The 13,535-nt window shown below is 40.5% G+C and overlaps 1 protein-coding gene across 2 annotated transcripts in view; it reads left to right on the forward strand.

Annotated features, from left to right (window-relative positions):
* Positions 1–13,535, forward strand: part of tp53i11a (tumor protein p53 inducible protein 11a) — a 79,136-nt gene that overhangs the window by 49,222 nt on the left and 16,379 nt on the right. For both annotated transcript variants that reach the window (XM_007232903.4, XM_007232904.4), the window contains exons 3-4: positions 13,134–13,192; positions 13,432–13,480. In XM_007232903.4, the coding sequence (XP_007232965.2) occupies positions 13,134–13,192; positions 13,432–13,480 (108 nt within the window). The remainder of the gene's footprint in view (positions 1–13,133; positions 13,193–13,431; positions 13,481–13,535) is intronic.

Genomic DNA, 13,535 nt, shown 5'->3' on the forward strand with positions numbered 1-13,535 from the left:
TCATACTAAAAGGTGTCCCCCCTCCCAAAATGGCTGTTTTTTTTCTGTTCCTTGTGGTCTTAAATGGTGCTTGAAAATTGTTGCGGAGGCTGAGAACATTGGTTCTGACCAAAGTTATTTTTCTAAATATTTTCTTTTCTTTTACCAATGAATTCCAAGTAATACATTTTTATTGACTGTAACAATTTACTTTATGAGATACATTTAAGTTTTTTATTATTTATTTATTTTAAATATTAAAATTGTGTAATTGAAGAGCCGAGATTCAGCAATGGACGCGTTGCGGTACTGAGAATTTCACACTAAATTATAAAAAATACATAATTTAAAATATCACAATGTCTACTTTTAATCACTTCCAATATAGCCTTTGATGAGATGTTTATAAACCAGTGTTTCCCAAATTGATAGCATTTACCTGTTCATCACACTCCTTAATGCCACCTCATTAGTCTGATTTCGTGAGAATCACCCGCCTGGGTCTTAAAGGGAATGGCAAGTCACATGCTAATTGGTTTATTGCCCAATAATTAAGAGAATCAGTACATGCCTTTGGCAAGCCCTCATTTGACTTGCCCCTGACAGTAGGTACAGATCCCTCCCTCAGGTGAAGTCTGCTGGCTAATCCTGCTGTGTACTGTCTGAGGATCTCAACTAAATTCGTAAAAATGGCATTTCTTCAACTGATCTGGTGGGGGTTGACTTGTGAGGGATGGAGCCAGGGTGGTTCTATGCAGGGTTCCTTATTGTGACATCGGGAGGAGCATCCAAACAGCTCATAGAAGCAAGTGATTCCTGACACCAAACTCTTTTGATTGATTCACAGAAAATGGATGGATGGATTTTTGGTGCTAGGAATGTTTATTTTAATGCGGTAGTAGTAGGAGTAATATATTGCCAGGAATATAAAAATAGCAAAAATGCCCTAAAATATTACAATATTACTTTTATTGCCATATCGCTTATCCTTATTGAGCGTTCATATTAAGTATGTCCCTAAAGCATGTCTAAAAACAGCTCACTTTATTCAGTCTGATGTTCTCCTGGCTGCAGTTTAGTCTGATCCTTTCAGTCTCCATGTAACAGCCATTCACCTGCAATCACAATTACTTCTTAATTACAGCTCCTCTTCTGTAAATATGACCTTTACTGTGCAGCATTTCATCTCTGCAGCTAGTGTTTCCACTGCGCTGAATTACCCAGCGTGCAGAAGCTTTTAGGCCTGTCTGATGGAGCGGCAGATGGACGGATCCTTCACTCTTATCTGGAGAGAGGTGAAGTGCGGAGTCGAGCACGTCTAATGGAGCTTTAATACGAGCTGAGAGACTGATTGTCTGCAGTTTTAACGCGACTCTCTCTCTGCTGCCTCTGAGGAGTAATCTGAGAAATGTGAAAGGAAGCAGCATTAGCAACCTCTCCACTCTTTTATATAGAGCACATCAAAGGCATCGTGCAGGAAGTGCACTGGAGTAATTGACTAGCAATACGAAATGTTTGTTTGAGCTCGTTTATTCAGGTGTTATGTGGATTTTGTTTTTGGCCACAGGTTTAACCTCTATGGTGCCACTTCAGGAATTCCAGTTGGTCACATCTGCTTCAGTATGCTGTGGAAATCTAGGCTGAAATCACAGTGTAGAGCAAACGTGACCTTCTTTACACATTATTAAATAAAAAAAAGGTAACACTTTACCAGTGATGTTATAGTTACTTTGAAAAAGTAATCCGATTACTGATTACTGATTACTCCTTTCAAAAGTAACTTAGTTACTTTATGGATTACTTGATTTTAAAAGTAACTAAGTTACTTTACAAGATACTTTATTAGTTACTTTCAGCAGCTGCAGACACCACCTCCCGCCGCCTTAACATAAACATTATAACCAGTTTTGCCAATACTCCCTTTATTGGAAAAAGCATTTTTAACAGCAACAATGTATCTCTAGACATTTAAAGTTGAACTATTTCCTGAAAAAATACGTTTTTTTTTTTAAATAAAAGACAATTTCTCTTAACATATAACTTAACATACATTTTTTTTAATAAAAAATAAAATATGATCTTTCTTGATTTCACTTAACATAAATACTTGTTTTTATAAAAAAATAAAAAATAAAGAAAGTGTTTCTTGGCCTGACATATTTAACACTGTAAAACTGAACATTGAACCTGTTGTTCTCTGCAGGGCAGCAAGGAGTGGTTTTAATAAAACAGAACCGTGTATATGGTCTAGACCAGGGATCACATATATGCGGACTGCGGTCCGGGTCCGGACCCAGACGTTGTCCAATGTGGACCCAAACCCATAAACTACTGAGAAGGATTTAATTCTGACAGAGTTCATTTAAAGCAACGAAACTTTTCTTGTCTTTACGGTATACATGCTCTGCGGCACAGTAAACTTGCAGACCAATCACGTGTGGTGTAAAATCTTCAAACGCTCTCCTCTGCCAATCATATCTGAGAGAGAGAGTAACGCACAGTGACTTGGATAAGTAACTTTAATCTGATTACTTAATTGGAAATAGTAACTCGTTAGATTACTTACTGACATCACTGCACTTTACTTGGGTGGTTCATTTGATGGCCTCGTTGATGCTCAATTGACATTCAACTAACATTCAACTTAATGTCTACTGTAATTTCACCATATGTTGAATATAAATGATCCAAAATCGAACATAACCCTACACCTAACCTTAACCCTTAATCAACCCTAAAATCTAAACCTACTCCGAACCCTAACCCTAAACCCAATGCTAAAATGTTAAGATTAGAGTTAGGTTTAGAGTTAGATGTAGGGTTACGTTCAATAGAGAATCATTTACCTTTACCTTTTAGTTCAGTTGTGTTTAATAGACATGCAGTTGAATGTAAGTTGAGCATCATCAAATGGACCATCCAAGTAAAGTGTTACCAAAAAAATGGTTGCAAACCAAAGAAGTGGGTGTGGCTGAATAAAATGTCCCTTTTTTAAATATTGTACAACTTCTTCATTTCTGCAGCCACTGAAACTCCTTGATACTGTAGCTCCTATGATGCTGGAGAGAATGAAACTGAAACTTCATGTGAAGCCCTGCTCTGTAGCGCATGAGCATCAGTGTAGGGGAGAGATAAGATCAGACCACTTATGTTTTTGAGATTTTTTGTCAGCCTCATTTCAATCTAATTGAGGGTTAGTCATTTTCTGCTTCTACACTTCTACACTCTACATGAGTAAAACATTTTTGAGGTGAATATGTACATTAGAATAAATATTTTGCACTATATAGGGCTCTGGAAAAAACATTAAGAGAGCACTTCAGTTTCTGAATCAGTTTCTCTGATTTTGCTATTTATTTTTGAGTAAAATTAACATTGCTGTTTTATTCTATAAACTACTGACAACATTTCTCCCAAATTCCAAGTAAAAATATTGTCATTTAGAGCATTTATTTGAGAAAAAATGAGAAATGGCTGAAATGACAAAAAAAGATGCAGAGCTTTCAGACCTCAAATAATGCAAAGAAAACAAGTTCATATTCATGAAGTTTTAAAAGTTCAGAAATCAATATTTGGTGGAATAACCCTGTTTTTTAATCACAGTTTTCATGCATCTTGGCATCATGTTCTCCTCCTCCAGTCTTACACACTGCTTTTGATTAACTTTATGTCTTTACTCCTGGTGCCAAAATTCAAGCAGTTCAATTTGGTGGTTTGATGGCTTGTGATCATCCATCTTCCTCTTGATTATATTCCAGAGGAATTTTTAAGTACTATACTTTATGCATTATGCTTTCTTCTGCTAACTCCCTCTTTCTTTTGGACTGTAACTTATAGGTGAAGCAGTCACTATGAATGTTGCTGCTTATGCTGCATGCTGTCATAATGAAGCCTTATAAACCAAAACACTTTTAAAACATTTTATTAGCTTAAAGTATTGCATCAGAGTTTCCTATTCCTCAGAAACCGGCTCTGCAGTCCACAGACTGGGTTTTATCCTGCTAGTATTGGAAATTCTGACTCTGTATGGGTTCAGTAATCCCACTGTTGGAATGTTCAGTTCAGCAGCATGTTCTACTTCTAACGTCTCCTCCTGCTTTAGATATTAGAATTTAAATAGAGTTTATTGGAGAATTTCTGTCTTTTAAACTTTCAGTTCAAAAGTTTTTTTTTTCTCTTTCAATCTCAATTTGCTTTTGTATGCCAGCTGAGCGTGTGAACATCTGGAACATCTGTGGTACAAGTCATTATTATGTCAATTTCAGGTCTTTTTGTAAGAATATATGTCTGCACTCTCCAATGATTTTTAGTTTACTGCACTATTTGAACACATAAACTGTCCCTTAAATACTGTGTCAAAATTGTTTGACGAATGGAACAATAGAATTTCTTTAAAATTACCTAAAATAGGTTCATTTTATATTGACTTCAATTGTAAGTTAAGATGGTTTAATCTCTCTCCTGTAAAGCAGTTTTTTGTTGCTGTTGCACAATGACAATGTGGTAAATAAAGGATAATGGGGACGTTAGGTCAAATGGGACTGTTTTGTGTAGATTTATTTTTTTCTTTTTTTGCTGAGATGTTCATTTAGATTTTGAGAAACCACAAAATCTAAGTGAACATCTTTAGTATTAAAGAAATAGATCATTTGTGTGGCATTTTTTTCTATTTCTGGCCATAATTCTTAAAAACAAGAAATCCCCATCACCAATAAAATGTAAAATGTCCTTGAAAACTCTTTGTAATTGTAATAAATGCATTTATAAATGCATTTATATGCTTTAGGTTTCACCCATTGCTGACACAGATGTCCAAATACACAAATAAAACATGCACTTCTCATCATCTATTGGTACCATGTTTAATATAATGCAAGGCTATGGCTAGAGGTCTATAAGACAGACCTACGATTCATCCCAGGAACTTCAGGTCTTCAACACAATCTCACTATCTCATTTGAGAACTCGCTGTTCACTCCATCAGCAGAAGCATGAATGGTAACACTTTCTATGAATGTCATCTCTATTAGACTCTATAAACATATTCATAACACATTATAATGCATTCATAAGGCATTATAAACATGTCTATACATATGTATAAAACTCTATAATTCATCATAGCCATGTTTATTATGCATCATGACCTGTGATTATAATGCATTAATAGCTGTGTTTATAACTTGTTATACGTCAATACCAAGAAACTCATTCCCACTCATGAATTATACTTGTCTTGAATATAATATTAGTTATAGTCAATTATAATGTATTATAACAGGTCTTTGTGCCTCTAAGTAAAGTGACATACTTTTTCATTGCAGGACTGGATTATTAACGATAGATATATACTATTTTAACATGTATATCATAAGCATAGCTTATAATGTATTATAATCACAAGCCATAATGCTTAGTAAACATGGCTATAGTGGGTTATGCATTTTTATAAATATTTATAGCAATGTTTATAATACCTTATAAATGCATTATGATATATTACGAAGGTAGTTATAGACTCTAATAAAGATGACATTCATAGGAAGTGTTACCGCATGAATTCTTATAGTAGAGTAGTTATGGAGGGCCACTAATCATTCTCGAACCATGCCGGTCGTGCTGATTTAACGTTTCTCTTTAAAGAAGCCAATCAAGTTCTTGTGCGGTCTCTCGTCATTTCAAGACTCAACTACTGCTACTGCCTTTCCTTCCCCTAAAACTGCTTCACAATGGACCTCACAGCTCCTTCATACTTGATGGCAATGGTAAAAGTCAAATCAGTACCAAGAGCTCTTCAGACTGTCAGTGCGGCTCTGTTCAACCCACTACGGCTCAGGTTTCACACAAGACAGACTGTCCTGCACCAAGGTGGTGATAAATCATTATATCTTCAATTCCACTGGGTGTCAGAACAGCTCAGTCCATTCATGGTCTTCAAACACGTCTCTTAGAGTGAAAACATGTCTCTTAGATGTTTAAAAGTTTACAAGCATCTGCTAAATACCTTCAATGAAAAGTACAGTGGTTGGACAATGAAACTGAAACACCTGGTTTAAGACCACAATAATTGATTGTGGTGACGGACAGTTCTGGTGGAAACAGGAGAGTTGAGGTGCACATTGAATTCTGCGTGATTTGATCAGTCGTGGTTTTATGTTTTTTTGGGATACAATCCGGGTTAGCACCCGAACATCCCTTTCAGACAGCTTCCTCTTACAGCGTCCACAGTTAATCCTGTTGGATGTGGTTGGTCCTTCTTGGTGGTATGCTGACATTACCCTGGATACCGTGGCTCTTGATGCATCACAAAGACTTGCTGTCTTGGTTACAGATGCTCCAGCAAGACGTGCACCAACAATTTGTCCTCGTGTTGTGTGCATTGCAATATTTAGAGCAGAACTGTGCTCTTAACCCGGATTGTATCCCAAAAAAAGATGGCGGCGCGCAGTAGTGCAGCGGCTTCTCACGCTCCTAGCGAACACCCTATTTTGAGCTGTTTTTACGTCGGTTCTGAACCCAACTTACGCGCCCCACGTGTGTGAGTTACAGCAGAACCGAACTTCTGAGGATTAAGGACAGTTTGGTCAGTAAAACAGCAACTATGGACAATAATATCCGAGCTACGCTGGGCGAGCTGCAGCTCCTCCGCGCTCCGGCGTGGGGGAGCGGATCGCTGCAGACAAAGGGCAAGAGGAGGAGGCGGTGCGAGCGGCGTCAGAAGAGAGGAAAACGCACTGGGGTGCTAGCCAGGCTAAAGGCTAATGCTAACCGACCCCTGATTCCGTCGCTTTTCCTCTCTAATGTCCGCTCTTTGGATAACAAGCTGGACCTGTTGCTGCTGAGGATGAATGTTTCTGAGGAGATGAGGAACTGCGCTGTGATTTGTCTCACGGAAACCTGGCTGAACCAGACCATGCCGGACTCAGCCTTCCAGCTCGCCGGCCGGCAGCTCTTCAGAGCGGACCGCAGCCAGCTATCCGGGAAAGCCCGGGGGGCGGCTTGTGCGTCTACATAAACAAAGGTTGGTGCACAAACTGCGTGTTGGTAAACAGCCACTGCTCCGAGGCGACAGAACAGCTGACTGTGAAGTGTCGTCCCCACTATCTGCCTCGTGAGTTTTCGGCGGTGTTCGTGATTGCTGTTTACATAGCACCGGATGCTAATGCTAACAACGCGCTGAAGGAGCTTTATGACAACATCAGCTCGCTTCAGAACAAGCATCCGGACGCGTTCTACGTGGTAGCGGGGGATTTTAACCACGTAGAACTGAAGAACACGCTGCCGAGGTTTTACCAACACATGAACATTCCAACGCAAGGTAATAACACGCTGGACCGTGTTTACTCCTCTTACGCTCTTTACTACGCTTACAAAGCCTTCCCCTGCCCCCACCTCGGGCTATCGGACCACATCTCCATCATGCTGGTCCCTGCATACCACCCCCCACTGCAACGCTCAAAACCCACACAGAAAACCATCACGGTGTGGCCCAGTGACGGCGCTGCTGTGCTGCAGGACTGCTTCGGCTGCACAGACTGGCAGGTCTTCAGGGAGGCTGCTGAGTGTGAGGGGGAGCTGGATCTGGAGGAATACACATCTGCTGTTCTCGGGTACATCAGCAAGTGTGTGGAGGATGTCACTACTACCAAGACTGTGACTTGCTACCCGAACCAGAAGCCCTGGCTGAACGCAGAGGTGCGTTCCCTGCTGAAAGCCAGGGATGCTGCCTTCAGATCTGGAGACTCGGATGAACTCAGGAGGGCTAGAAGAGAGCTGACTGCTGGAGTTAAGAGGGCAAAAGCTGCATATGCTCAGAAAATCCAGGGACACTTTTCCTCCCAGGATCCACAGAGCATGTGGAGGGGCATCAAGTGCATCACGGACTACAAATCTAACGTTGCACAAAGCTCCAAAGACCCATCCCTGCCTGAGGCTCTCAACACGTTCTACGCCCGCTTTGAGAACCCTGACACACCCCCCAGCACCAGACTCCCACACTCACCAGGAGAGGAGCCCCTCAGCGTGACACCAGCAGAAGTAAGGAGGACGCTGAGGAGGATTAACCCCCGGAAAGCTGCCGGCCCGGACAACATCCCCGGACAGGTGCTAAAAGACTGCGCAGACCAGCTCTCGGACGTCCTGGCCGACATTTTCAACGCGTCCCTCATCCAGGCAGCTGTCCCCACTTGCCTGAAGACCGCCACCATCATCCCGGTCCCCAAGAGCTCCACAGTGACAGGTCTGAATGACTACCGGCCAGTAGCCCTCACTCCGATAGTCACAAAGTGCTTTGAAAGACTGGTTCAGACCCACATCAAAGCCACCATCAACATCACTGTGGATCCACACCAGTACGCATACAGGAAGAACCGATCCACAGAGGATGCCATTTCCTCCGTGGTCCACACTGCCCTCACCCACCTGGAGCAGAAGGATTCCTACGTTCGGATGCTCTTTGTGGACTTCACATCTGCTTTCAACACCATGATTCCTCAGACACTGATAACCAAACTCTCCTCACTTGGACTGAGCTCTTCCCTGTGCAACTGGGTCCTAGACTTCCTGACCAACAGGCCGCAGTCTGTGAGGATTCACAACATCTCCTCCCCCTCCATAATCCTCAGCACTGGCTCCCCTCAGGGCTGTGTGCTGAGCCCCCTCCTGTTCACACTGCTCACATATGACTGCTCACCTCTCCATCCAGGCTGTCATATTGTGAAGTTTGCGGACGACACGGCAGTGGTTGGATGCATCACGAACAGAGATGAGTCCAGCTACAGGCAGGAGGTGGAACACCTGGAGGATTGGTGCAGAGAAAACAACCTCTGCATCAATGTAAAAAAGACAAAGGAGATGATTGTGGACTTCAGAAGGGGCAAGCATGCCCACCTCCCCCTGCACATTGAAGGATCTGCAGTGGAAGTGGTTGACAGCTACAGGTACTTGGGTGTGCACCTGACCAGCAACCTCACCTGGAGCTACAACACTTCCACTCTGGTCAGGAAGGCACATCAGCGGCTCTACTTCCTCAGGAGGCTGAGACGAGCTGGACTCGGGAGCGCAGTCCTCACCTACTTCTACAGATGTGTGGTGGAGAGCGTTGTGTGCTCCAGCATCAATGTGTGGCATGGAAGCTGCTCTGCCGCAGACAGGAAAGCACTGCAGATGGTGGTGAAGGCTGCACAGAGGATTGTTGGAGTTAGCTTCCCCAGCACCACAGACATTTACACCTCCAGGTGCAGGAAAAGGGCCACCTGCATCAGGAAGGATCCCACCCACCCAGCACACGCACTTTTTGTCCCACTCCCCTCAGGCTGGAGGCTGCGGAGCATTAAGTGCAAAACAACAAGACTCAGAAACAGCTTCATTCCGGAAGCTGTAAGACTCTTAAACTCCACTTAACAAACACACTGCACTGACACCAAGGACAAATTACTGTTTACTGTTTACCAACATGGTCACTTTACTTGCACTGAGACACTTTATCTCCACTGCTCTAATTCACATTATCATGCTGCTATAGCACACTTGCACTCTGGACTTCATGTTGCTGAACCTTTCTACTCTCTATTTATTTTTTTTATTCTTTGGGATATTTATGTATCTATTTTGTATATTCTATTTCTTTTATTGTGTTCTTTTTTTTATCTATATATCTATTAATAACAGCTCTTTGGGTGTAAAACTGGATCGTGAGATCACAATTTCGTTCCACCTCATGTACCACATGTGATGCGAATGACAATAAAATCTCCTTGAATCCTTGAATCCTTGAATCCTTACCCTGCTAATTGAACCTTCACACTCTGCTCTTACTGGTGCAATGTGCAATTAATGAAGATTGGCCACCAGGCTGCTCCAATTTAGCCATGAAACCTAAAATCGTACACTAAAATGATGACCGGTGTTTCAGTTTCATTGTCCAACCCCTGTACATAAAGTCCCCAGTACTGAGCTGTTGAACAGTAAAGGAACTGTGTTTTCTGGAATAATGGTTCTCCATTCAATACTTTTGAATGGGATGAGTTGATTGGGCAGCTGGGGTGAGGAGGAATGGTCATGGCCTTTTGTACAGTAGAGGCAGTTACGCCCACAAAAGCAGAAAAAACTCTTTTAAATACGCCTAAAAAAATGTGTGAGCTGGTTTCCTAATAGTTTCCTCCGTATAAAGTGAGTTTTTTTTTCTCTCTATTGTTTGTTGTAACTTGTACCACTGAAATATGATGGCAATCGTGACTCTGGGAAATCTCAGGCTCTGTAATAGTGTGATATTTCCCCCTGTGTTATGAGGACGTTTCTGGCATATTGCATTGGAGAGGCTGTAAGTAATGCTGTTTTCTCTGCAATATCAGGGATAGCCCCCTCACTATTCAATTCCTGCAGAGTTCTGACTCATCTGATAGTATTAGCTACTTGCTGTTGTTGTTGTTGTTGTACTTTCCCTGGCCTCCCTGGTGCTGTACACTGAGGGAACATTATGGTACTCTGGAAAGTTCTGTATAGAAAAAATCCCGATTTGGTTCACACCTCGGTATAAACCCCATGGTTTGGTATGTTTTTGGTTTGTTTTCGGTTCGATTTCTGTACGGTTGGTGAAAAAAATAAAGAGCCTGTGTGTTCTGTATAGTCTTACCTTTAATAACTTCATAATAACAATGAATCTTCATTAAAATCATGTTTTGTTTTTTTGGGCTCTTTTATTAAATGCTTGAAACCAGAGTTCTCTCCTACTGTCATTACTGGATGTATTTCAGTGTTTGAGTTCTTTTTAAGAAATATCAGCATTAGATTGTTATAATTTAAATATATTAGTGGTGTCAATCACTTAAAAATGAATTAAAATCATTATTCATTTTTTAATGCTTTTTAATGGAATTTCCCAGTGTTTTGGTTTTAGTGTGGTTTAGATCTGTCAGACTTGATCTTTTTGAATTGTATTATGATATCTGAGAGAGAAAGAGAGACAGACAGACAGACGGTACGAGGGAAAGAGAGGGAGAGAGACAGGCAGAGTGGCGAAAGAGACAGACAGACAAACAGATGGTGCGAGCGAAAGAGAGACAGACAGACGGTGCGTGAGAAAGAGAAAGAAAGAGACAGTACGAGTGCCTAACCCTGCCGTTTCCAATATCTCACATATGTCACATTGCAGAATGTGCAGTGCTTTGTGCCAATAGAATTTTTTTAATGACCATTTGCAGTTCTTTACAACCTATAAAATGATTTAAAACCCTGTTGTGCTTAGTAATGTGGAACAGTGCATTGCATATATACAGTGCAAGTTTTTTTATATATATATAAAATGTTATCATCGGGAAGTTTGTTCAATACAATTGGATTAATACTTAACAGGTCATGACTTGAAATTTTATTCATATTTCTATCATTTGCATTGACTATTTAGAAAAATCTGAAAAAAATATCACTTGCATAATAATTTGGAATACAGTGTAGTCTTGTTTATTTGGTTTTGTGTTTACCCTACCTGTGTTTACTTTCTGTTTTGCTTTTGGTTTAATATTGTTTGTTTAATAAAGCTTATTACCTGCGTTTACATCAGCCCTCTCATCCCTCAACATCCGTGATGGGCAGATAATATTTGCTTACTCTGATATTTGAATATGATTTGAGTGCAATATTAATACTATGATGTGTTGATGATATGATGTCTGGAGAAATATAGTGAAATATAGTAAAGAAGTCTTAATATTTGATCTTTTATATTGAACATAGTGTTGGACGATATGGCAGAAAATATATATTTATTAATTTTGCTTAATATGATATAATTCCAGTGTTGATATGAACAGTATAAAAGCCATTGCCCTTGGTGTACTTGTTGTAATCACGCACTGATAGAGCTGGGCGATGTCATAATAAAAAATGATGTCATAATATTTAAAGACTTTTTCACAAGACAAAGTGTATATATTTTGAAACACAGATGTAATAAAGCATCAGCAGATCAGATCATGCCATTCAAAGGCTCTTTTATTAATAGTACAGTGATTCCTATTTGATTTTTGCTGCACATCTATTAACCTAATAAAACAGGATTTTTACACTATGTTGTAATGAAATAAAATGTACAGTTTATCTGGCCAATAGTCCCGCCCATTGAGGCTCTTCTCAGCTGTATATTCCCTATTACTAGTGTAGCCACAACACAAGGAGGGTGAAGACTACCAGCACATGCCTCCTCTGATATATGTGAAGTCAGACTCCGCCTCTTTTTGAACTGCTGCTGATGCAGCATTGCTGAGTAGCATCACAGCGCTAATGCTCGGAGGAAAGCGCAGCGACTCGGTTTTGATACATCAGCTCACAGATGCAGCCTTGTGCTGATCCACATCACCCTAGAAGTGATTAGGGGAAAGAGCGCCATCTACTGTACCCACCCAGAGAGAGCAAGGAGAATTGTGCTCTCTCTGGGCTCCGGCAGCTGATGGCAGGCTGCATGACTGGGATTCTAACCACTCAGTGCCCCTTTGATATGTTTATTGTTGATTGTTATTGTTTATTATTGGGCTTTATAATGCTTTTTGGTCACTTGTTGTTGTTCTTATTACATTGTAATTCTCAATGTAATATTTTGTCTAAAATAAGAAAAAAGATGCAGAGCTTTCAGACCTCAAATAATGCAAGGAAAAAAGTTCAGAAATCAATATTTGGTGGAATAACCCTGTTTTTTAATCACAGTTTTTAATGCATCTTGGCATCATGTTCTCCTCCACCAGTCTTACACACTGCTTTTGGATAAATTTGTGTCTTTACTCCTGGTGCAAAAAATTCAAGCAGTTCAGCTTGGTTTGATTACATTCCAGAGGTTTTCAATTGGGTAAAATCAAAGAAAATCATAATTTTTAAGTGGTCTCATATATTTTTTTTCCAGAGCTGTATATTAAATCACGATATTTATTCAAATTAGATCACCTTTTTTTTTACCTCAAAAGACGTAATTGTGCTAAAATGCATTAGCAATCATTTTTCACAGGATAAGAAGTAGTTTGGTGTGAGTGTTCAATGTGGACCTGTACCTCACACTACCTCACTCTGTCTCCCTCTACCTCACTGTACTTGTACTGTAATTGCAAGAAAATCACTTTTTATTACTCTTATTACATTGTAATTCTCTCTACGTGTTTTTTTTCCAGATCAGTCAGATGCTGGGCAACGAAATCAAATTTTCAGTGCGTGAGCCGGTAGGCCTCAGGTAAGACACGTACACGTGCATGCACAGTAAATCTAAAAGAAAGCAATGAGTGTTAATAATTTAGTGTTAGTTTGTTTAGTGTTTGTGAGATAGTACAGTCTCTGTGATGGGTTTGACAGATGGTTGATGGATGCTCACGGATTACTACACTTATCTCTGTGGTTTAGATCATCAGAGCTGCTAGAAGCCTGATTATGTAGCTTCTTGTTTAATGTGAAGTGTGTTTTTTCTCGTTGCAGACTGTGGCTCCTCGTCTCCGCGGTCCTGTTCACGTCCTCTGCTTTAGTGGTGAGCTCTTGTTCCTGCCTCTTATGCTGATATTCATACAATATACTGAGCTAAC

This window comes from Astyanax mexicanus, chromosome 16 (genome assembly GCF_023375975.1).
Source record: "Astyanax mexicanus isolate ESR-SI-001 chromosome 16, AstMex3_surface, whole genome shotgun sequence".
Lineage (NCBI taxonomy): Eukaryota > Metazoa > Chordata > Actinopteri > Characiformes > Acestrorhamphidae > Astyanax > Astyanax mexicanus.